The sequence below is a fragment of the Typopeltis vanoorti genome, chromosome 4, assembly GCF_054136105.1.
Source record: "Typopeltis vanoorti isolate ZY-2024b chromosome 4, IOZ_Tvanoo_1.0, whole genome shotgun sequence".
In the NCBI taxonomy this organism is placed as follows: domain Eukaryota; kingdom Metazoa; phylum Arthropoda; class Arachnida; order Uropygi; family Thelyphonidae; genus Typopeltis; species Typopeltis vanoorti.
Window position 1 is genome coordinate 32,227,053 of NC_143552.1, and position 26,248 is coordinate 32,253,300.

The 26,248-nt window shown below is 36.1% G+C and overlaps 1 protein-coding gene across 6 annotated transcripts in view; it reads right to left on the reverse strand.

The window, feature by feature from the left end:
* The window catches only part of LOC150107207 (ferric reductase SjCytb561-like), an 86,779-nt gene that overhangs the window by 16,722 nt on the left and 43,809 nt on the right, over nt 1-26,248 (reverse strand). For all 6 annotated transcript variants that reach the window (XM_090391058.1, XM_090391059.1, XM_090391060.1 and 3 more), the window contains exon 4: nt 1,004-1,158. In XM_090391058.1, the coding sequence (XP_090247184.1) occupies nt 1,004-1,158 (155 nt within the window). The remainder of the gene's footprint in view (nt 1-1,003; nt 1,159-26,248) is intronic.

Below are 26,248 nucleotides of genomic sequence, written 5' to 3' on the forward strand. Positions count from 1 at the left end.
TCAAGGCTCGATACAGAGGAACAATAACCTGTTTGTCTCTGCTTGCTAAAGTATTTTCAGCAACCAAGTGATTTGATGAGCTGATTTAGCCACTTTTGCAATGTGCCCCCTAAACTTCAACCCCCTATCCACCAACACTCCAAATCCCTGGCCTTGTCAATCTCCTGGAGTACAGTTCCACCAATGTGATATACTGCTGCTAATCTTCTCACCCCAAAATGCATAACCTTACATTTTGCCACATTAAATTGACATCCATTCTCCTTAGCCCAGTCCTCCAAACTATCCAAATCATCCTGCAAAATTTTGACATCCTGTGCACTCACTATTGCTCTACCCAACTTTGCATCATCAGCAAACAAATGAACAGTTCCTCTCAGATCCTTTCCTATATCGTTAATGAACAAATTGAGCAGTAGTGGTCCAAGAACAGAACTCTGTGGCACACCACTAGTCACAGGCCGTCTTTTGGACTCTACTCCTGAAATTACCGGAGTATGTTTGTATATGTTCTAACAGTTGAATTCTCATTGACTACTCAAAGACAATATGACCATTTTGTTTTACTGTTACATTTCCTGTATTACCAAATGAGATATTCTTATAATTTCCACAACTCTACAATTTCACCTTTCTTTATCACTCAAACTAAAATCCTCCAAACAACTATCCAAACTTTATATTCACTGAAATAATCTGCCTATTTCTGCAATGATCTTCTTATAAGGTCAATATTCTAAATATTATGTCATGCATGCCTCCACCATACAGTAAATCACTTAATCACTCATTAATGATCTCCTGTACTACCATTAATGATAAATAAGTTAAAACATTTTTTCTCGCTATTTCAAAATGTTTTAACTGGATTAAATTTAAATGCTAGAAAAGTATAAAAAATGATTAAAACTGCACTCTAAAACCAATAAAGTGATTACTCAATTTTAAACCATTAAAGTAAGCAATGCTTTTCAAATAAATAAAATTAAAAATATTTACTTACAGCCTTGCATGTATTTTTTCTGTAATTCCTGATTGGCTAGTCACAACAAACAAAATAAAAATGGCAAGTCCAAAATATAAATGCAAAGGCAAGTAGTTTCTTCTCCACATATTTTTTACTCCAGGATAAAGAAAAGCTATGAAACCACACACCAACTAAAAATAAGCAATCAAAATATTTTAAACTTCATAACCTAATTAGCTTCTTAACTGAAGGCATAAATAAAATTATTACTACATCCCTCAAAAGAAGGAAAAACCTACTCATTAAGACATAACTAATGAAATGTACATGCACCATAATACTGTAGCTGTGTGTGTGTGTGTGTGTGTGTGTACATGTGATATATTTTATTTAGAAACTATTATTTAATTAACAAAAAAAGGAAGATTAGTGCAAGATTACATTCAATGGGCATGATTAATAATCCAAGAGAGGCAATTAAAATCAGATGTACCAAAGGGAGAACTCCACTGTTGCATAAATTAATATTATTATTAACATCAGACTTCCAAGTAATCAAAATACTCATGGGATATCCACTGTCAAACAAAAAGATTATCAAACAGTGCCTTAAACCCATTCATAGTTCTGCATTCACCACACTCTCAGGCAATGTGTTCTATTCACCAACCCATTCTCCATGCAAAGAATCTCCTCACTCTCTTGCTCACACCCTCCTTACAATTTTAGCTCCAGGTATGACTGCTTCTTCTTCTTCTACTCATGTTTCCCCTCTACTTTATCAAAAATCTCATTGATATTAATCTGGTAACAATCTCAGAAACAAAGGAGTTGAGTTGGTTGGAACATTATAGGCATTAGTGATATCTGGTATCAGAATCAGACATACTAACTGGTATCGAGTATAAAGGGTACAGTAATTTTACGAAGGATAGGTGAGGAGGGGGCATGCTGTTAATGATATCAGATGACTTAGATCCGGTGTTGAGACTTATGATTGTAATACTGGTAACAGTTCATCACCTGGCAGTGAGTTTGAAGCTATCCGTGTGAGGTGGAATCTAACAAGATCAAACACATAGTAACCTGGTGGATTGGTTGCTAGTGATGAAATGCATCGCAAAGTAAATATGATGGGTAAATCACATGAGAATAATGAAACTGAATTTATTGAGCTCTTGCATGACAACTTCCTGAAGTACAAAATAACAGAAGGAAATCCAGGGAAAACAGTGTTAGATTTGATTTCAGTTAAAGACATAACTGTTTTGCCTCCAATTGGTGACACTGATTGTGCAGTACTCGCTTGGGAAGTGGCTAAGTTTATCAATGTTACATTCAGAAAAGGTAACATGCTGAACTATAAAGCAGGAAATTATGACCAACTGAGAAGTATACAGAGTTCAGCATGATGGTATCAGTTGCCAAACAGAAAGAATATCGACATTGCATAGGAAGCATTCAAAAAATGCTTAAATGATGCAATATCAGAATGTGTCCCAAGAGTTCAAAGAATAAATAGCATAGGAGTCAAATGGATGTGTAATCTTATTAAGCAAGAGATTATTATTATTAAGAAAATGATGATGTGAAAGGAATACTGTGTCTGTTATGAAAATGATAAGCAACAGGCTAGAAGAGTCACTGCTGTTGTATGGAAAGCTAAGTCTGAATATGAAAAGAAACTGGCTTTGCAAGCTAAGGAATTATATTGTTATGCTGCAAGTAAAAGAAAGAATGAATATGAAAGAATAACTCTACTGAATGCAGATGGGATGACAGATGCAGAAGAGGTTGTTCAACTAATGAGTGTTTATTTTTCTAAAAGCTATCAACCTATTCTATACAACATAGAGCTCACTACTACCTCTTCACTGGATGAAGAAATTAATGTTTATGTGTAGGAGATATGTTAGAGCTGTTGCACAAAGTGAATGTGAATTCAGATAATTTGAGTTTCAAAATAGGGAAGATTCTGAAGAAGTGGAAAGAATGTATGGTAATCCCATTGCACAAGGGTAATACAAAGACTGATGTATCCAACTACTGAGCAATCATTATCTCAGGAGTGGTGGTGACGATTTTGGAAAAGTTGGTTAGGGCTGCATTCAGAAATGGGTTGACAGAGAATCTCTACTTTGCAATAACAGCATGGGTTTACTAAGGGAAAGTCATGTTTTAAGCAACTGGATCACATTCTATAATAATGTTATCATTGAGTTGAACAAAGGGAGGTCACACACACTATGATACTTTTGGATGTCACTAAGGCTTGACAAAATACAGCATGGAAGAATGTTTTATAAATTGGGGAATGTGAGTTTGGATTATTAAATATTAGCTTGGATAAGAAGATGGCTGGCTGACAGATATCAAAAAAGTGGTATACAGGGAATATGAGTCTGCAAGATTTAAGGTAATCAGGTGTAACACAAGGATCAGTCATTGGTCCACTGTTATTCAATGTATACATTAATGATGTTGGGAAGGATTACAGGCAACATACTGCAATTTGTTGATGATGCAAGGATAGGTAGGGTATTGAGGAATGTAGGTGAATTGGGAATAGATTGCCATTGAATGTTGTATGTGCAAGCAATGCCAATAAATTCAAGATCAATTATTATAGCTAGTGTGTGTAATATGTGGCCTCCTTTGATGAGTCCCTGACTTTCTGGTGGTCTCTCTTAACCCCGTGGAGGTCGTGGTCATAAATTTCTTGCAGCTGAGGTAGCGTGTATCTGAGAGATACATTCATTACTAGTATGTGCTAAAATGCGATAAAACTATAAAAAAAACACTGTAAATATAATGCATGATGGTTTATTTATTTTCAGTTACAATCTAGAAATTATTGAACAAAGAAAAAAGAAACAAAAAAAAAACTAAAAAAATACTATACTGACATCAGAGATTGCAGTATCTCTCAGATACAATTTACTATCGAATATCACTTTCACTTTTGCTGCAAATATTACTCGGTTTCATTCTCATCATCAGACTCGAGTAATATTTGCTGAATCTCTTCAATAACTGATGGATTATCCAATCAATATATTTTTCCAGCCATTTTCAACTGTAAATAAATAATAATAATAAAAAAAATTAAACCAATACTACACTGACATCTGCGGTCATAGTATCTCTCAGATACAATTTACAATACTATCAAATATCGCACACCTTTACATAACAAGTGTTAAACCAAAACTGACTGCACAAACGGTGTGAAATATCACTCATAATGCATGCACAGCTAGTCATGACCTCCAAGCTATACACTGGATATGTGTAAGAATATTTATATTAAACAATTTGTTTGTATCTGTCAGATCAGCTGCGACCTCCACACGGTTAATAATAATAATCCCTCACCAACTTGTACATCTCAATCATATTCCCTCTTCTATTATTCAAAAGACTCCATAAATTGTATTTCCTTGTTTTCATATCCAACATTCTGTAAAGCTGACACTCAATGAATCTTCTCTGGACCCTCTCTAGATATCCTCATCCTCTTGAAAATCAGGAGACCAGATCTGTGCACAGTAGAACATATGCGGTTTGACAAAGCTTTATACAAGGAAAGCATAACCTCTTTGCTTCTATATGACAAGGTCTTCCTCATCAATGCCATAATCTATTGTGATGTTCTCAGAGTTTTAACCATGTTACACCTAAACTTCAAGTCTCTATTTGCCATCACTTCCAGATCTCTCCAAGAGGAGAGATCTGGAAGTTCCACCTTCTTCAAATTTTCCCCATTACCTGTATACTCTGCATCACATTCTTGCCTACTAAGTTTCAAGATCTTACACTTTGCAACATTCAACTGACAGCTCCCCTCACTTGTCCACTCACCCAGCCTACTGAGATCCTCCTATAAGGCCACAATCTGTTCTGCTCCTTCTTAGTTTGTACCTTGTACCATCTGCAAACAGTTGCATATTTCCAGTTAAACTTGTCCCAATATCATTAACATATAAATTAAACAATAATGATCCCTGCAGCGCTCTGCTAGTGATCTTGGGATACCATGTCCGCATACACAACCTGCTGATGCCTGACCTGACCTGACAGTCAAATAGCCATTCAGCTGACTAGTTTTTTATCCAATTCCATCCATTTCAATTTAGTTACCATTTTGTCATGTTGCAATCTATCAAAGGCCTGTCAAAAGTACAGTATACTACCATATAGGCTTCTTGCTTATCCAGTGAATTTGTTACTTTTGTAATATGTAACTAGACTGCAAAAACATGAGCTTCTCTAACAAATCTATAATGATAATCATAAAGACTACTACTATTATCGATCCATTTCTGAATCCTGGTCCTCACTAACCTCTCTAATATCTTAACTGCATCACCAGACACATAGACTAACCTATAATTTGTAGCCAGAGTCTTATCCCTCCCTCTGTGAAGTAGAACAATCTTACTCTCTTTCCATTCCTTTGAGACTTTCTCTGTTGCAAGACTGATGTTAAACAGGTGTGCCATTAATTCCCTGGAGCATTCCTTCGAGATGTAATGATATATTCTCAAGTCCTACTGCCTTATTAACATCAAGTTTACTTAATTCCTCACATGCCTCCTGCTCACTCACCATCAGTCTCTCCTCCATTACATCCTTTACACACAAGTTTCTCATGATGCTGCATTCATGAGAATGAAATACTCTGATAAACTGTTCTCTGAATGCCTCAATTATGTCCTCTGTAGCAGTTACCAGTTTACTAGTGTCATCTGCTAACATCATCCTTCATTCTAATAAATTATGGAGACAACTACTAAGTTAGAATAATGACTTCAACTGAATATAAACCAAAATAATCACCCCGTGTTTTGGCCTTCAGGGTCATTAAGGTCATCATCTGGAGTATATGCAGAAGCAAACATGTTATGGTTCTCATATAAGGTCTTAATCAGACCACATGCAGACTGCTGTGCACAGATCTAGTCTCCTGGTTTTTGAGGGGATGAGGATATCTTAGAGAGGGTCCAGAGAAGATTCACTAAATTGGTATCAGATCTATGGAATGTGTGATATGAAAAAAGACTAAGGGAATACTATTTGCAGAGCTTTGCAAATAGGAGAGGGAAATATTATTGAGATGTACAAGTTGGTGAGGGATTGGTACCAGTTTAATGTGGAGGAGGATTTTCATGGAATTGGGAGACAAGGGTATAAAAAGATGGCTGTATGGATGAGTCTTTTGACTTATTGTGGGACCATACTCTTTGGCAAAAAGACAAACTGTGCCTATCATCCAAAATTTCTGCACTTACCACACTGTCAGGCAGTGCATTCCACTATGGAGGTCTGATGATGATGATAATGATAATACTTTATTATCTGTATATTATATTTTGTCTTATTCTGTAATGTCTTCATTACTGTTATTTTTCCAAGAACTTACTTATGGTCACTTCCTAGCCAAAGCCATTAGCCATAACTTCTGCCCAATGCTGCTACCACTGCTATTACACTCAGATGGTTCTATTGCTTGCATCATTACCCACAGAAAAATCAGACCTCCTGGCATCCTACTTCTCCTCCAATTATTGCATAGCTGACCAAGGTAAATGTTCCTCCAACCATTCCAAAACACTCAATGCCACATTTGACCTTTCACTAAAAAGAGATTAAAAAAAAAAAAAAAGTTTTGCTCAAACTGGATACCATAAAGTCTCTTGGCCCTGATGGCATGCCTCCAGTTGTTCTAAAGGTCTGTGCTTCAGAGTTGACCTTTGTTCTATGCCACCTATTTACACTTTCTTATTCCACTGGCATCTATCTTGCAGTCTAGAAACTAACCCATATGAAACCTGCTCTTAAGAAAGGATTGGTGAATTTCAAGTAGCTGTCTTAGATATCTCCAAGGTTTTTGACTGAGTTGGGTGCAAAGGTCTAACAAGTAAACTCCCATCATTAGATCTGCCCCTGACTTCTGCAACTGGGTAGCCAGCTTTCTGACTGGGCACTCACTTAAAGTGATGGCTCCTTATCTTCTATCTTTACAAATAATGCTGGGGTCTCATGAGGCTCTGTTCTTTTGCCCACTCTCCTCCTTTTATGTATATAAATGATCTACTCCAGCTGACCCAATACAGTACACAGTTTTATTGATGACATCACATTGAATTCCTCCTTTCTTTTTATTCTTTTTGACAAACCTTCCAAAACACAAATTACCACAACCTGCAGAACTCTGATCTTTACTACCTTAAATTCTGATCTTCAAAGTATTCATCAGCGGGGGTTTGGATAACCTCATGGGATAACACAGAGGTTATCCCACAAAACAGAATCCTGTTCTTCCAATCTTACCATTGACAATACCCATATTTTTATTCAAGATGAGATTTACCTTCTAAGAATAACTCTAACCTGAAATCTCTCTTGGCATGAACATATCATAAATATTGTCTCTTCTGCATCCAAAAAATTACACTTGTTTTTCACTCAAAGCATTACTTTAACTCCAAATGGGTCTTAATCCTATACAAATCGCAAATCCACCCAACTTACTGCTTTCTCTCTGGGGTGTGCCCCTAAGAGCTCCCTAAAAATACTGGATTCTATACAGAAAAAGAGCAGTTAGATTGACTGATTGCTCCTTCTATCTCTCTAATATACTCCACTTACTTCTGCACGGGCATTCAGTCTATACAGCCTACATCTTCTATAAATACTTCTATGGCTATTGTTCATCAGCATTGGCATTAATAATTCCTTCACTCACTTGCAAATCCATCCAAATGCAAACCAACACCCTTTCACTGTTTGACTCCAAATCCACAGAACAAATTTCTCCTCTTCATTCATCCCTTCCACTGCTACCCTCTGGAATAGTCCCTCACCACATGTTTCCCAAGGAATACAATACGCAGCTTTTCAAGTCATATGTGAACAAGTTCCTTATTGGTTACTAGTGTACTACAGGTTGACCAACTTCTTGTGCATGGATTCTCCATAAGAAAAAAAAAAAATCCTATATCTGCTGTTACATCTCTTAGATGAATAATTTTTTTCTGACATGATTTCTCTATTAGTGATGTGATCAATTACAGATTTTTGTCCTCATGTATTCTGTTACTTGATGTATTTTATGATCAAAGAATGTATTACTTATTCTTAACTCATAATTCGTACAAAACTGTAGCACATTTATTTGGTTGTTGGAAGTTTTTCCACTTAGTCATATTATAAATTAAAGATGCCAAGAAATTATATTCTTGGTTTTATCCTTTATGAAAATACTACAGGCACAAGCTTTGTTTGCTAACACTTGGATAAAAGATTAAACCATGAACCTCAATAAAGGTTGAAATTGGTCTGGGTATTGACCCTTTCCACAATGCAAAGCATTATACATGTCCGTAAGGATATATGCTTTGCATTATGGGGTACTAAGGCAAGTGATGTGAAGTCATTAGCCTCTATATAAGAGTTGCCCTGTCCTGAAAATATTTCAGGTTTACACTTGACTAAAGGATTAAACCAAGAATATAATTTCTTGGCATCTTTAATTTATAAATTTATTCAGTTTTCAATAATTATTTATTATTATTTCAAGTTTTATTACAATGTCATTAAATTGTAGACATATACCTAGAATAGCCATGTTGCCAATTCTTGCATTTAAATCTCTAATTAATATATATATATATATTCTTCTTTTATTTATTTTCTCTATTACACTTTGAGAATTTTCATAAAATTCTTCAGTTTCTAGTTTTGGTTTTCTTTCCTCTGTGCTATATATACTACCGTATTTTTTGATAGATAAAGTGCGAAATATCTATACAAAAAAGTCTGAATTCGTTAAAAATGAGCATGCATGGTATACATTTGAAAGGTATGAGAGGTAAATCAAATGTAATAACAAAACTAAGGTAGAAGTATTACTTAATATTTATTGAACATTACACTATTCAAATCCAAAAAATTCTTCATCAGACTCAATATTGAAAGAATCAATTGCAATAAAAATTTCGTTTGGTATTTCTTCAGCTTCATAATCATTGTCACCGGACACCACTGCATTCCCTTGTGCTTTAATGAAACCATTTCTAACAGTTTTCACTTACAGCAGCCCAACTTTCTATAATCCACGTAACTATATCTTTATATGATGTTCTTTTCATCTGCCCTGTTTTGTTATATTAATGGATACCATTCATCATCCAGTCTTCCCACTTAGCCCGCAAATTGTCTTTGAATGGTTTATTTACTGCAAGATCAAGGGGTTGGAGTTTTTTTGTTAAACCACCTGGAATGACTGCCAATTTGGAATACTTACATTTGTTTTAACTTCTGCTATCGTGTGTGTGCTACATGAATCCAACACCAACAAAGATTTTGGGCTGAAAAATGCCATTTTTCTTTTTTGCCACACATTCTCCAACCAAAATTTCATAATTAAATTGTTTCTCTTCATAAATCCAAAAACCCACGATGGGTAGGCCTTGAAATCCTTTATATTATCATATTGCGCAATTTTTTTCGATTTCTGCAACACACAGACAGTAGATATTCTCACCTTTTAGCTCTTTCATTAACAACCCAATCAAACAGTTTTTTCCTATGGCTGGTCACAAGCACCTTCTAAACCTCACAGCACGTTTCTTCGTATGTAAACATTTCAGCACTGTTTCAGCCTTTTGCAATTCACAAACACTACTTTCTCCAACACTGAACAATCTACCAGCTTCATGATTCCCTTTTTCCTTTGCTACTTCTACCACTTCAAGCTTGAACTGTGCTGTGTATGATTTCCTCCGAGAAGTACTTCTGTCTTCCATGGGTAATTCAGATCCAATAACAAAATATAAACAAATAATGATTTACTTTATGAAATATTTTAAAACAGGCTGTTTGGAATAATCGACCACTGCTACTAGCAACGCAAGTGCTTTTAAAGAATTCCTCCATCCTCTGTCTGTACTTCCTAACTCTACCGCTAGTTGGCGCATGTGCATGCATACATCAAAAGGAGTGATGAAAATGTGGGGATGCGTGTTATCTATTGAAAAATATGGTAATAACATTTTGTAATTTTTTTGCTTTCATCAGCTTTAAATTGTATTCTGTTTGATATATAATTATATTTTTGTTCGTGTTCTCTTATCTTTATGTATCATTACTATTATTATTAACACTAGACTTCCAACTTAATTTCCATTCTTCCCTCAAATACATGCCAGAAATCTAGAAACTGCATTCCCTTCTCCTCACACAGCTCTACCAGCATACCATTCATGATTCTTGCTCTCTATCTCAACTCATATGTCAGTGCTGGTTGGCTAAGTGGTTAACATGCCCACTCTCTAACCAACAGGTCGTTGGTTCAAATCCTGCTGCAGGCATGGATGTTTGTGAAAGTCTTATCTTGTGTATTGCTATAACCTTTAATATGGTATAGTAAGACCTTTTGCTGTCCTTGTGCCATTAAAAACCCATATATCGTCATTGTCATCATACCGCAGCAACATGCTGATAAATTTCCCATTAAACCATTTTTTTTTTTTCACTCTATCTATCTTTACATTCCCCTCATGCCACAGCTACCACTAATTATTTTGCTCATTTCCTCCTCATGTTCAAAACTGAATTATTTTGTTCATTCTCTTTCCTGGAAAGCAGACCTCATGGACTCTCTCATTAACCAAACCTCTAATAATGGAATCTTCACACACTGTTTTTGAGTATTCATCACCTCTTTCTCTTTCATTCTAATCTTTTGTTCTCTCAGGCTTGTGTCCACTAAACGTCCAATATCACTTCACATATTCCTCATTTTTAATAACTTTCATGAAATCTTATTTTCCAGCAATTTTGCTCTGTTGCTCCCATAGTCTTGCCTCCTCTCATTCTGCCATCTACTTTGCTTCTGTTTCTGCTTTCCTACTTCCTTTCTCTTCCGTATCATTTAATTGTTTCATCATACACATGTTCTTTTACTCTCTGTCTCACAAGCTTTCACTCTGCTTTTCACATAGTCTTTTGCACTAATATTTATGCTAACTTTCATCACTTCAGTCTATTTTGCATTTGCATTTAATTCACTGGCATATCTCTTTTGGATAAGTAACAATCAAAATGGAGGCATTACTTTTGATTGCAGCATGAGGGACATTGACACGTCCCTCATGCTGCAGTCAAATTAACTTGTCTGGATTTGCTGGGAAAACGAGGAAATGGTGGAGAAAGATTCCAAGTTAGGTGAGATAGTAACAGAACTATGAAATGTTGAAAGTTTATTTTTCACTTGGTTAGAGTATAATAAATTTAGTTTAATCCTTTATCCAAGTGTGAGCAAACAATGTTTGCACCTGAAAGTATCTTCAGGACTGGGGTAAGGTGGTACAACACCTTATAGGTAGAGATGACCTGCTAATGCTTCTGCCTGGTATATCAACTTGGGCCTGGCTCCCACTGAAGAGACCTCAATAAAGGTCGAAACTAGTCTGGGTAGTGGCCCTTCCCTTAATGCATAACATTAGAAATATCCGCAAGGAGATGTGTTTTGCATTATAGGAGATACTGAGACAGGAGTGTTGGTATATTGCTCCACCTTTGCAACAAGTTGCCGTAGTGTTGTACCACCTTACCCCAGTCCTGAAGATACTTTCAGGCGCAAACATTGTTTGCTCACACTTGGATAAAGGATTAAACTAAATTTATTATAGAACTATGAAATATTCCCTATGAAGAGAGATAAGTTTGTGGGTTGCAGAATTTGGTTGATGAGAAGATATGATAAAAACATGTACATTATTGACATGTACGTTGGTAGTTGTATGTAGCATTAGAATTTAGTAGTGAGGGGAGATGGTCAGATGTGTAGAGTAAAGAGCCCTGCTGCAATGAGGCCTTGGAGGTGTCACATAATTAATTAATGGTATACCATATGATAGATGCTGAAAATGTAGAGAAAGGAGGGGGGGGGAAAGCACAAGAAGTCATTCCTGGAAATAAATTGTGTGGTTAGCAAGCATGTAATGACTAAATTTTTATGCTTAAGTGGGGATTTAGAGCAATAGGATGCCAGAGTTGTCAGTGCAATGTTAGAGAATTAGTTTATGGCAAACTATGATAGGCCTTGTGTATCTATCCCACAACAAACCTTATGATTCCATGGAGAAATGAAAATAATATTAATAGTGTTCTCACTATAATTTCTCCTTTCTCCAAAAAAAACCCAAAAAAACACAATTATTTAGTATTGAAATGGCATCATTGCTTTGAATGTAACTGGCTTGCTGATAAAATTGTTTACCAGTTAACTAATTTAACAGATTCTCTCAAATACTGTTGACCTTCATATAGTGAATAATGTTATAACAACTTCCTCACCACAAACTACTAAAAAGCCCTAAGCAAAGTTCTATAGATACAATACTATGCTTAATAAAATAAAATAAAAATTTCACTGTAACTATTTACTATAACAAACTATTTCTCTGCTTCCTCTGAGTTTTCCAGAAGGAGAGCCAATTCATAGGTTAGATGAAACCCAATCCATGAGTGCCTTCATTATTGATGGGATTGCTAATTGCCATAAAAAATATATATCAATTAGATGATATAATTAGTGGGCTCTCACTCTAGCAAATTCATAGGGATCAAAGAATAGTTTGCTATAGTGAATTTTCCCTAGTAACAGTATACCTGAGGAACACTGGTCAGGAGTTATTACTAAATTGAGGATCAACTGCAATGATGTAATATATATGTGTGTTTTAGTTAATTTAAAATCCTTTTAAAATATATTTATATATGACAATCTGTTTGAACAAATAGTTAGCATATCTGTTCTCTAACCAACAGACTGTGGTTTGAGTACCAATGTGAACATGGAGTTTTGTAATTGTCTTTAGTTGTGGATGAATTTCACTATTGTGTGAAATTACTGACCCAGTTAATGAAGGCTCAAGTGGCAAAAAGTTCTATGTTTGCTCTCTAGAGCAGTGGTTTCCGGATAACAAAAAAATATGCACAATGGCTTGTGCATTAGTGTCTCCACAGCACAATACAGATCCCCAGTGTGGATTAACAGTACTCACACCTTGCTGATTGATGTTAATCTCAACCAGTAAGTTGAAGGCCAGTAAGTTGGTGCTGATTTATTTCTGGACAAATAAAATCAGCACCAACTTACTGGCCTTCAAGACTCAAAATATTGCTTCTCTCAATGAGAGAAGCAATATTTTGAGCAAATGAAAGATTGCTTCTCTGAATGACAGATGACAAAATGAAGACATCTCTCATTCAGCTACTAGGAGACTGAAATCTAAACAACTTACCTGGATTACTGAACTGCAAATGTTGTATGAATTCTGTGATATCACCTGGGCCGCTCCTAGGAATTTTGCTGCCCCATGCAGTAACATATTTTGCCGTCCCTTCTCCCTTATTTTCCGTATAATTTATGCCAACTTTGCCGCCCCGTGCAAATGCATGACTTGCACCGTCGGTAGCGCCGACCCTGGATATCACATTTACCTGGAAACCATATTGGCAGAAACACACCTCTAACTTACATGTCACATTTCTGATCCAACTACCAGACTAAAGCGTTTTGACTTTCTAAGACATCTGTGCTCTACACTTAGCTGGATTAGAATAGGAGATGCAAACAGATGCTCCACAAATGGAAATAGCCTGACTCTCCATACTGTGATTGTGACAATTTAGCCCAAACCATTAAACATATCATTAGTGCCTGCCCTGTGTTTACTTATCTTGATCTTGAACTTGTATAATATTTCTCCCACCCAAGAAAGGTTACTTGCAAAGCTATACTACATTTTGTACCATGGATGGCTAAGGATTTTTTCTATTTTTTTTAACAATTTTATATATAATTTTTGTATTTTTTTATATATATTTATTTTTTACATAGTCAGGAAACCTTCCTCTTAGAGACCAAACATGGAACTTTTTCAAGCAACTTCAGGTGCCCAATGATCGCAGCAGTGGTCTCAAACAAGGTGATGAGATTCATCTTCTGCCTAAAGATAATCACAAACATCCATGGCCATAGTAGGATTTGAACTTCCAGCCAACAGGCTGCAAGTTGCTAACCACTCAGCCAACCAGGTCAGCAATTGACTTTTTTGATATTCTGAAGCTATTATGGATTCAAAATCTAACTATTAAACTAAGATTCCTTTTCTGTATCACTTTCAATATTCTATATATCCATCAGTAGTTAAATAAATAAATATATTAAAAAATAATGTTTTATATAACTCCTCTCTCTCTCAGTCAGTCTTCAACTTACAACATATGTGGCTTATGAACACTTGTCTTATGATTGCCATCCCATCATCATCAAATTCCTGCCATGTACCCTCAAGGGGTGTACAGGATATGATAGTACTACATGAAAAATTTACATCATTACTAACTTCTTATCTACAATTTTCCCCCAAATCAGTTTGTTACTTGCGAAGACTCCAACATTATCAGATCTTATATTTCTATTGTCTAAGGCACTCTGTACAGTATCAATCCACCTATATCTTGGTCTTCCTCTGGATCGTTTTCCTGCCAACCTTGCAGAGAACACTTGTTTTGCTAATCTTTCCTCGCCCATTCTATTTAAGTGACCATACCACCTGAGATTAGCTCTGCTAACGCATTCCTGGATGCTGACAACATCAAGTTCTTTCGTGATATACTCATTTTTAATGTGATATTGCCATTAATGCCATCTTTTCCCACCTATAATCTTTCTCAGGACTCTCATATCTGCGGTCTCTAGTCTTTGGTCAAGTGTTTTACTTCTGATCTAGCTCTCAGATCCATAAGTTAAGATTGGTTTGAACACTGTCTTGTATACAGCTAATTTAGTGTTCCAACTAATTTCTTTTTTATTCCATATGAATTTATTCAATTGACTTCCTACTACTATACCAGCTTTGTTGATTCTGTTGTCTATTTCCATATTTAATTTACCATCTTCACTAAAAATCGTGCCTTCTTCTATGTTCACTGGGCATCTACAGATGCCATACGGTCACTCCGATGATCGGTGATGTTCTACACCAGGCCTCGCCATGTAGTCCTGTTGTTTGCTTTTCTGGCAGCCTCAACTCTCTGAAGATCAGTCACTCCACACACGCCATCCATCCATCTCATTGATGGTCTACCCCTACCTCTTTTTCCAGGAACTTTACCTTCTATTACTGTTCTGAGAAGTCCTCCTTCCATCCTTTCTATGTGTCCAAAATATTTTAACTTTCTTCTGTCAATATCCTTAAGGAGCCTTAAAGTTCTACAAATCTTTTCTAACACCCATTCATTTGTACGCCTTTCAGTATATGATATCCTCAACAGCCTTCTGTAACACCACATCTCAAAAGAAGATATCCGTTTCTTATCTGACTTCTTTAGGTTCCAAGTCTTGCATCCATAAGTCGCTGTTGGAAAAACAACTGCATCTAAAATCCTCAATTTTGTTCCCATTGAGATAGATCTATCCTTCCAGATTTTAGACAGGTCTCTGACTGTTGTTTTAGCCATTCCTAACCTTTTTCTGACATCTTCTGAACAGCAATTCTTCACATTAATAATGGATCCCAGGTACTCAAACTTGCTGCTTCCTCAATTCTTTCTCCATTAAGATACACTTGTTTCTCAAGAGCTTCTCTGTTTGTTTTTCCTTTGAGAACCATGATCTTTGTCTTGCTAGAATTGAGTTGAAGTCCTCTGTTATTACTGATCTTCTTAACTTTGTCAAGAATTAGTCCCAGTTCTTCCATGTCATTACAAAGGAGTACTGTATCATCAGCGTACCTCAGATTACTGATCAATATACCTCCTATCGTAATTCCTGTCCTGAGCTCATCCAATGCTTCACGCATGATGTCCTCTGCATATATATACTAAACAAGTGAGGAGAAAGTAAACTTCATTGTCTAACTCCTTTTCCAACTTGAACCAGTCAGTCAATCCAACAGCTGTACTTACTGTGGCCTCTTGCTCCTTATACAAGTTAGCTATCAACCTGATAGTGTGTTGAGGAAAACCCATTCTTTTCATTACTTCCCATATCTCATCCTGTTAACTTCTGATCTTATTAACTTTGTCAAGAATTAGTCCTAGTTCTTCCATGTCATTACAAAGGAGTACTGTATCATCAGCGTACCTCAGATTACTGATCAATCTATCTCCTATCATAATTCCTGTCCTGAGCTCATCCAATGCGTCACGCATGATGTCCTCTGCATATATACTAAATGTTTTACTTGTGAAACAAGTAAAACATTTCCACTACTCAACTAAGTAGTGGAAATGTTTTACTTGTTCCACAGGTTCTCCGTTCAAAACGCAGTTGACATTTTCATCGATTCTGCCTATTTTAATTGTTTTTGTCTTTTTATTGCTGACCTTCATACCATATCTATTACAACAGTTATTCAATTTCGTCAGGGAATCTTGCCGACTTGTAGTGGATTTATTTAGAAGTATAACATCGTCTGCATAAAGCAAAGAGCTGACATTAACATCTCCAATTTTGATATCATGTTTAATACCACTTTCCTTCATAATGTGCATCCTTGTCTCACACCAGAATTAACACTAAACCATCTTCCTGTACTTCAATTCTAACTGCTGACTTACAACTGAAATAATGCCCCATTGACACCATATAACTGTAGCATATTGAATAGCTTCTTTCTTGGCACCTTGTCATATGCCTTTTTGAGATCGACAAAACTTAAGTATAGATCTTTGTTATATTCCCATGCTTTCTCAACTATCTGTTGAGAAAGCATGGGAATAAATAAATAAATAAAGTGAAGATTTGATCCTGACAACCTCTATTTGGCCTGAATCCAGCTTGTTCTTCACCAAGCTTTTCTTTCACAATTCTTCTCAACCATTTCTCAAGTATACTTCATAAATCTTACCAAGAACACTCAGCAGGGATATACCTCTCTAATTCTCACATTCAGTTTTATTTCCCTTTTTATGTATGATGAGAGCTCTACTCCAATTATTGGGAATTCATCCCTCTGTCCAGGCTTTCTGAACTATGCAGTGCAGCCACTGTAAGATTTTTATACCACCATACTTCAGCATTTCTGGTTGAATATCATCTACTCCTGCTGCTTTTCCACATTTCAGACCTTTGATGGCTTTTTCTACTTAAAGTATGGATATGTATTCCTGACTGTATGCCTGTTGAGTGTTTTTTACCACTCTCTGTTTCATTTAGCAATTTTTCAAAGTACAGTGGTATCTCGCTAATCCGAACTAATAAAAACCACGCTCGTTCAGATTAGCGAAACGTTTGGATTAGCAAATTTCCTCCCAAGAGACAATAATAACTAGCATTTAAGACAAAAATAATCAGATTCTAATGGTACATCAATGATAGAAACTGATAGAAAAAAAGCTACTGTATACTGTAATGTAAAACAAAAAATAATACAGTACACAAGTTTATTTTAGTAAAACATTTAATTTCTTGTACCTGTATTGTTGAGGATTCTGATTTAATAAAATTGCATAGTTCAGTACGTAACTTAATTTGCATAAAAATATCACTTTCTTGTACACAACACAAAAAAAAGTTTTACAAAATAACACACAAAAAAGGTTTTTATTTCTTTGTCACTGATTTTCTTTTGTTTCTTCGAAGCTAAACCTTTTCGAATGCTTCTTCTCGGAGCTGCATTAGCAACAAAATTTTGTGGAATAGCGTATCATTTGCTTAGCACATCCTATACACATTAAAACTGTCAGCTGCCTCTTCATGTTTTACTTTTTTTTTTTTACATAGTTATTCATCATCATCATCGTCTTCTAATTCATTAGAAGATGATGATGACGATGATTCTACATAACACATCATAAATATGTAGCATCATCATATTTATAATTTCAGCATCTGATTTGATTCCGATTTCACTTTTGGTTCTACCTGTAATCCATTCCGTAATATCTGTTTGTCAAATTTCATCATCTGGATTTATATTTTTAACCAAATTATGCACATTTTGAATTTCCTCTTTTTTGTGTATATTTCTGATTCATGCCAACAATACAGTACGTACTGTACAGTATAAAAAAAAGCAAACGTGAACACACAATACATCAAAATAGGCCTCCAGTATAACCGCACAATTGACAGTATGAAAAAAATACTGTACTGTAATAATAGTAAAATAAATAATAGTACACAAAATAATAATACGTAATAAATAACACTTCTTTTTTTCAAACCGCAGTTCAGATTACTGGAGGGTTCGGATTAGTGAGATACCCCTGTAATTACTCCATGCTTCAAGGATATCTTTTTCTCCCGTTTTCATGTCACCTTTATCATCTCTAACTCCTTTTACAACACCCTTTCCTCCATTTCCAAGCTTCTTCAACAACCTCCAGAATATCTTACCACCTTCTTGATATTTATTTTCTATGTTCTTGCCAAAGTCCTCCCATGACTTTGTTTAGATAGTTTTACACAGTGTTTAGCTTTCTTACATTTGTCTCTGTATTCTCTAAGAGCACAAGCTGACTTATTTGCCAGGAACTTTGATATGCTTTCTTCTTTTCCTTCACTGTCTCTTTAACTTCCTGTGTCGACCATGGAGTTCTGATTTTTCTATCCTTGCAGACTTCACCATATGCCTCTATGGCTGAATCAATCAGTGTTTTCTTCAGGGCTTGCCACTGAATCTTCAAGGTTTGGTTCCTGTTCTCAAACCTTTTCATTTTTTCTTCAATAATTTTTGTGTATTTTAGTCTACAGTTCACATCTGAGAGCTGCTCAACTTTTATTCGCTTTAAAACTTTCTTACATGTTATTCTTTTCAATATGAAATTCAATTTTATCCTACTCAAGACTAAATAGTGATTACTTCCAATTTCAAATCCTCTGTACACTCTGGTGTCCTGCACCAAGGAGAAAACATCGCTATCAACAATAACATAGTCAATGAGACTTTTCTTATTCCTTGCCTCTTCTCTCTATGTGAATTTGTGCACATTTTTATGTTAGAATATGGTGTTAGTAATAACCAGTCCATGAGCAGAAATCCAACAGGTATTTGCCATTATTATTAGCTTTGCTCTTTTCTCCAAATTTTCCCAAAATATTTTTGTATGTCTGACAATCATTTGCTACTCTGCTATTTAGAACCCCAACAAGGACCAACTTTTCCTTTTTCATTGTGTCAGTTGCTTTCTCTAAAGCATGAAAAAATTCCTCCACTTCTACCTTAGTAGACCTTTCTGTGGGGCCATAGGCACAAATAAGTCTCATTGTCCAGTTTCCCCATTCTCATATTTGTCCACATCACTCTACTTGAGACTGCCTGCCATTCAAGTACTATTGAGTGCTATTCAACACAAAATACCCTCGTATTTAGTGTTGAATACTATGGCTACTCCTTCTTTTCCTTGATTGTCATTGCCTGAATATAACATTTTGTATCTATTGCTCAGAAAGATCTCACCAGTTTTTGTCCTTTTTGTTTCAGCAATTATGTCGATCTGGTACTTATCTAATTCCTCAGCTAGCTCCATTTCTTTGCCATTCAGGCTTTTTATGTTGATAATACCGATCTTTAACTCTGGTGATGTTGAGTTGGGATGTGTTTTCAGATTTGTTCCAGTAGCTGACTTTTCGCTGTTTGCCCTGGTTCCCTGGCAAAAACAATGGAGGGGCCTTGTTTAACCAGACGATGCCCCAGCCGGTATGAAATTTTGTCATGTTGTACCATCATTTTGTATTTTGGTTTAAGCCAATAAGAATACAATTTCGTTGGCTAAATCCCAGATTGGCAGCCCATGCTCATTTGTTCAGTATCCAGGTAGATACCGAACAGGGTGCACCATGAGAAGGTGAGGATGGGACATTAGGTCAGAAGCCCTGGTCGGTTCTCCACATTCCTTTAAAGGCTATGTCTCCTCTCAGTTATATAGCTTTGACCCTTAAGCACCCCCTCATAAAATATCCTAATCCTATAGGATATAATCCTATCATAAAATAAAAATAAAAAATACATTAAAACAGTTATGCCATATTTAGTGCTACAATAAAAATTCTACTGTAATTTGTCTGGCTTGCAGTATGTCTGTGGGAGAAAAAATGTTGCTTGAGTTGGTGCGTTATGATGTTCATTTGGGGAGAAGGGAAATTATTATTATTTGACACCTCCAGGGAGTCCAAAGACTCATTGAGGAAGAGTGTGCCAACAGCATCGAACGATCGGTCCCCTTCCGACTACTAACCGTGCTCAAACTTACTTAACTGAGCCATTAGTAGCAGAAGCTCTACCAATCGACCAACCTTTGCCAGCAATGGTTTTCACAACAGAAGATCATTTACATTCCAGTACTAAGCAGCATCTGTGTATATTAATATTTTTATTAAACAAATACAGAATTTCACTTAATTATCTGTTTCTAATATGTCCTGAAACAGAGTTTCGCAGTTTACGCAGTTTTTGTTTTGATGGAAGTACATGCCAAGATTTGTGGCATGCTTACTCCAAGGTCAAGGTAGAATTACTCCAGGATGAAAGTATAAGATAGCTATACCAGAAAAATATAGATAAAGTGGAGTCATTTAAAGACAAAAACAAACACACAGTAGAAGAAAAGCAGATGGCCTTTAAAGACATTATACATAAAGCAACAAATGAAACAAAAAAACAATTAGTACAAAAACTAATCAGAGATGGACACCATAGTTTAAAGTAGACGTGGAAAAATTAGTGAAAGAAAAGAAAACTGCATTTCACAGATATCTATGAAATAAATCAAATAGCTCAATTTATGAAAATTAAATAAAGTAAACAGTGAGAAAAGGAAAATTAAACAGGAATATTGGAATAACTATTCCAAAGAATTAGAACACGATTTTTATGGTACTCAAAGAAGAATATGGAGAATAATACAAACTCAAAAGAAAGAGCTAAATAAAAAATATAAAGCTAACAAATATGGGATTGAATAAATGGAAAGATTGTTTTCAAAACTATATGCAGAAAAGAACAAAGATAATTATGTTTATAAAGAGAATAACATAACTTTTGAAATAACACAAAGACACTGAACAAACTCAACGGACTTAAAAACCAACTGAAATAGATTAGTTACAGAATAAACTATTAAAATATGGAGGGAAACAATTTTAACAAAAGAATTGTATTCCAAATACAGTATTTTTTTAAAAAAAGAACAATACCAAATGACTGGTGAATATCAGTCTCTAAGAAAGAAGATAGGACAAATCCAGAGACCTGCAGAGGAATAATACATCCACTCTGTACTACATTAAAATTATGCACAAAAATAATTGGAAATAGAATAAATAATTTAACTGAATTATCCAATGAGCAACAAGGATTTAGGAAAAATAGATCAACAAAGATACAATATTTATATTAAAGCAAACAGTAGAGAAATCAGTGAAATATAATCAACCTCATCACATGTGCTTTATTGATTTAACAAAATCATTTGATAGAATACAGTTAAAACATTTCATAATCACGTTAAAAATGAGAAAAATATGGAAACAAGGTATAAAGCAAATTGGAAACTACTTTCTATGCGCACACACAGAGAGAAAGAGACTGGGGGGGGGGGGGGAGTGAGAAGCAGGTTATGGAAGAACTGGAAGAGAAATGGATACCAAGGGGAGGAAGTGATTATAGTGGAGCAAAGTTGTGATACAGTCCAAAATGGTGTGATCATAAGAATATAAATGAACATCAGAGTCAGATTAGGAAAACGGGATGGTCAGAATGAAGAGAGAAGTGCAAAGTGCACTATAGCAGAGAGTAAAGAGAAGTTGTGTTGATGGGATGGCCTCAAAGAGTAGAGAATTGTTATGCTTATATACTAATGTATCTAATGTATGGAGTATCAGAAATAAAAGGAATGAGTTTGTAACATTGATTGATTGAATCAGTATGCCCAAGATAATTGCAATAAATGAAACTTTGTTGACTGAGGAGGATATCCTGTCAGGACTTGAAATGGTAGGATATAGAATTTTCTGAAAGGATAGGAAGATGAAGAGAGGAGGGGGAGTATTATTAACAATAGCTGAGGAATCATGTCCTTCAAGAGTCGAAGTGGAAAACAGTAGTATGTGTGAAGATTTTGAAGCTGTTTGATGTGAAGCTGAGATCAATAGAATAGTATATCTAATAGAATGCTGTTATAGGCCAGGGAATGTGAAGAGTATTGATTGTGAAATGTTTAGACAAATTAGTTGGACAAGTAAAAGGGAGATGATCCTAATGGTAGATTTTAATTATAGGAACATGAAATGGAGAGGTGAATTTTTTGCATTTCTGCAGGATAACTATCTAAAGCAGCATGTGATGGAAGCAACAAGAGGTTTATCGGTTGGTGAAAGCGATCAAGAGGTAGTCAAACAGGAAAAAGTTGTTATCAAGAAGGTCTATATGTGGAATTATAAGGTGGGTGATTATCAGAAACTCTGTACTCAACTAGCATCAATACATTGGGTTGATGAATTATGTAGAAAAGATGTTGACAGTGTGGGAAGAAAAGAAAACAAAGTGTCAGAGGAGAGTGAGGAATGCAGGCAAGCAAGGAATGCAGGCAAACAGTAGTAAGTGGTGTGATGATGTTGACTTGATAATCCATAGTGTGCAAGATGGAATGCTAGAGGAGTATCTGCCTAGATAACGTGACAATTAAGCAAGGTGAAAGAGTGGATGAGATGATGGGCACGAATGACTTGAGAGGCACTGTGAATCTTGTGGCAAAATATCTGAGGTTATGCTTGAGGTTATATGGAAGAAGAAGACAGAGAGAGAAGATAGTGAATGTATTGCCCTGATATGATAATGCAGAGCTACAGAGAAGACTGTCAATAATAAATAGTATGATGGTCTGAATGTGTCGAAAGAGAGGCCTTGATTATGTGGATGCATGGGGGACATTTGAGGACAGAAAGAAACTGTATGCGAGAGATGACTTGCATTTGAACAAGGACAAAGGCATCTATAGAGAAAGTTGTTCTCTGAACAAGTGAGTGTGTCAATGCAGGGAAACTAGAATTATCAAAGTGTATGGTAGAAAGGGGGGGTGGCCTCTTGTGGGAATAGTCACTTGGAAGAAGAAGGAATACATCATGTAATGCTGAATCCAGTGGAGTCTGGAGGGGATAACGATAGGTATAGAAAGAGTAACATTGCCTTGATGATTCTTTATACAAATGCCAGGAGTATCTGGAATAAAGAAGATGAATTGGTGGTACCGATAGTCTCAGCCTGTCCAAAAATTATTGGGATCACTGAGATATGGTTGACAGAAAAAGATAGTCTAACAGGACTAGAAGTACCAGGGTATAGCATTTTTTGGCAGGATAGGAAGGGCAAATGCCATGGCAGAGGACTGCTTATGAGAAGTGATGAGCTGTGTCCTCTCAGAGTGGAAGATTTGAATAGCAATGGAACTAATGGTTTTGAGAGCATATGGTGAAGTGGAGGTGAGCAGGACAGGGAGTTGCTATAAGACAGGGAGCATAGAGAGTAAAGAGCAGGAGATGATTAGGCAGCTGAGCTTGGTGAGTGCAAAAAAGAATGGTTGTTATGGGAGATTTTAACTATAGCAGTATAAACTGGGAAGAGGAAAATGCATGTAGTAATAAGGGAATGGAATTTCTAGAATTCCTGAGGGACAAATGTCTTAGGCAATATGTAATAGAGGGAACAAGAGGTTCAAGAGTTTTGGATTTGGTCATGGCATCAGAACAGCTGATAATAAGTGAGATGACATCTCTCCCACCAGTTGGAGAGAGTGACCATGTGGTTTTGACTTGGAAGATGAACAGACAGGAAGAAGTATCAAAAAGAAGGAATGTATGTGGAATTATAAGGCAGGTGATTATAACAATCTTAGAAATCAGCTTGGGCAGTTCCATGGTTGGATGAATTGGAAGGATAAGATATCATCAGTGCTTGGGAACTGTTGGAGGAATATTTATTAGCAGTAATGGCAAGTTTTATACTGTGAGTGAAAAAGAGAACCTAATTTGGTATATAAAGTGGATGATAAACAATATCAAACAGGAACTGCAATTGAAAAAGAGGTTATGGAAAAGATACAAGGAGAGGGACAGAGAGCAGATGCATGAAGATTATAAGACTCAGGCCAGAAGAGTGACTAGTATGATAGGGAAGGTAAAACTGGAATACAAGAACAGATTGGCTTTGAGATTCAAAAAATCCTAAGGAATTCATTCATTATGTGGCTAGTAGGAGGAGGAATGATTGTGCAAGAATGACATTGTTCAATAAAAATGGGAGTAGAGTGACTAATGCAAAGAGTGGAGTTGTTCAATAAACAACTTGCTGGAATGTGTTTCAAATACTTACTCTGGATGTCAATAAAGCAATGGGCCTGGATGGGATTTCACCATGGGTTTTGAGGGAATGATAGAGAAGTGACAACTCTATTGACCTGCTTTTCGATGACTGTGTGGCCATGCAAAACGTGCCCAAGGAGTGGACAGAGGGCAAGATAGAAGATAGTGCCATTGTATAAGGATAGAATAGAAGTGTCCAACTATAGACCAGTTTTGTATTTCATCAGTAGTTGGAAAGATTTTGGAGAAATTAGTGAGGGTCATTTACAGCATTGGGCAGATGAGGGTAGTTATCTGTGGGAGTCAGCATGGATTTGTTAAGGGACATTCTTGTTTTAATAATCTGATTACCTTTTATAATCAAATGACGAGTGAAAGGCATATTCTGCCATTTTTTTCAGATTTTATAAAGCATTTGAGAGGATGCCACATGATAAGTTGATATTTAAGTTGCTGCACATGGGTTTAAATGTCCAGTTGCTGAAGGAGATTTGGGATTGGCTGTCTGATAGGTATCAGAGAATTGTGTATGAAGGAGTTGTATCAAGGAAGCAGAAGGTTACAAGTGGGGTCCCACAGGGCTCAGTACTGGAACCTGTATTGTTTAACCTTTATATTAATGGCACTATCAATGGATTGCAGGGAGATATTCAGTTGTTTGCAGATGATGTGAAGCTGGGAAGGGTTATTAGTAAATGACGGCCCTTCAAGAAGATTTGAATAAGATGGATAGATAGGCAAATGAAAGGAGGTGTCAATTTAATCCAGCTAAATGTAAAGTCTTGAAGTTTGTGATGCATCAGTTTGAATCTGCATACTTTGTTGGAAAAAAGATAAAGGACATGGAGGAAGTGAGGAAGGCAAGGGATCTGGGGATAATGATGATTGATAGAAACCTGAAATTCAGGGAACGTATTGCAAAGGTGGTGAAGCTAACCTAGTGGATTGCTGTAATACTGAGAAGGACACTGACCAGCAGAGTAAGAGTTGCTCATTCCTTTCTTTTAGGAATACTGAGAAGGACACTGACCAGCAGAGTAAGAGTTGTTCATTCCTTTCTTTTAGGCTTGCACGGTGATCCGAATGCATTTTTGGAAATTATGGAGACAACTACCGTGTTTGAATAAAAACTTTAGTTTAATATTACTAAAATTTTACAATTCGACGTTTCGACCTTTATGTCAAGGTCATCTTCTGGAGCGTATAAATATACACAAGAAACAAGCTATACTACAATCATACTGGTTCGTTAAAGACACTGACTAACCGCTACCACAATTGTTGGCCTGACCTCTGGTGAAAAAAAAAAAAATTATACATCAACGCTAGAGTCCTATTATTTGTGTTGTCTACTATATACATATATTAACATCATTCCAGCCAGTTGGAGTGGAATGGTTTCTGATACTAGCGGATTGGCTAGAGTCCTGACTTATGTTGAATCTTTCATATTAGGTTGGCTGAATGTGTGCCATCCAGATCCTTGGAATTTTCATACCATCTTTATTGTTGATATTTGGGTGGTTTATCAGGATTTCGCAGGATTCTTTAAATTTTCTTTCGTACCATGTTTTTGTGCAGTGTAAGGAGCAGGTGCTTTTCCAGTTGATTTGGTGTAAGGTGTTAAGTGCATGGTCTGAGAGGCCTGCTTCACCATAATGGTTATATTTAATGTGTTCTTTCTTGCATATAGGGATTGTCCGTCCTGTTTCACCAATGTACGGTAAGTTACAGGTGCAGCAGATGCAATAGACTCCAGGATGTGCTAATGGGAGGAGAGGATCCTTAGAGGAGCTGAATATGGTTTTAAGTTTAGTGGGTGGTTTAAAGGTGGCATTGAGGTTATAATGTTGTAGGATTCTGTTGATTTTTTCTGATAACCCTTTAATGTATGGGATGGC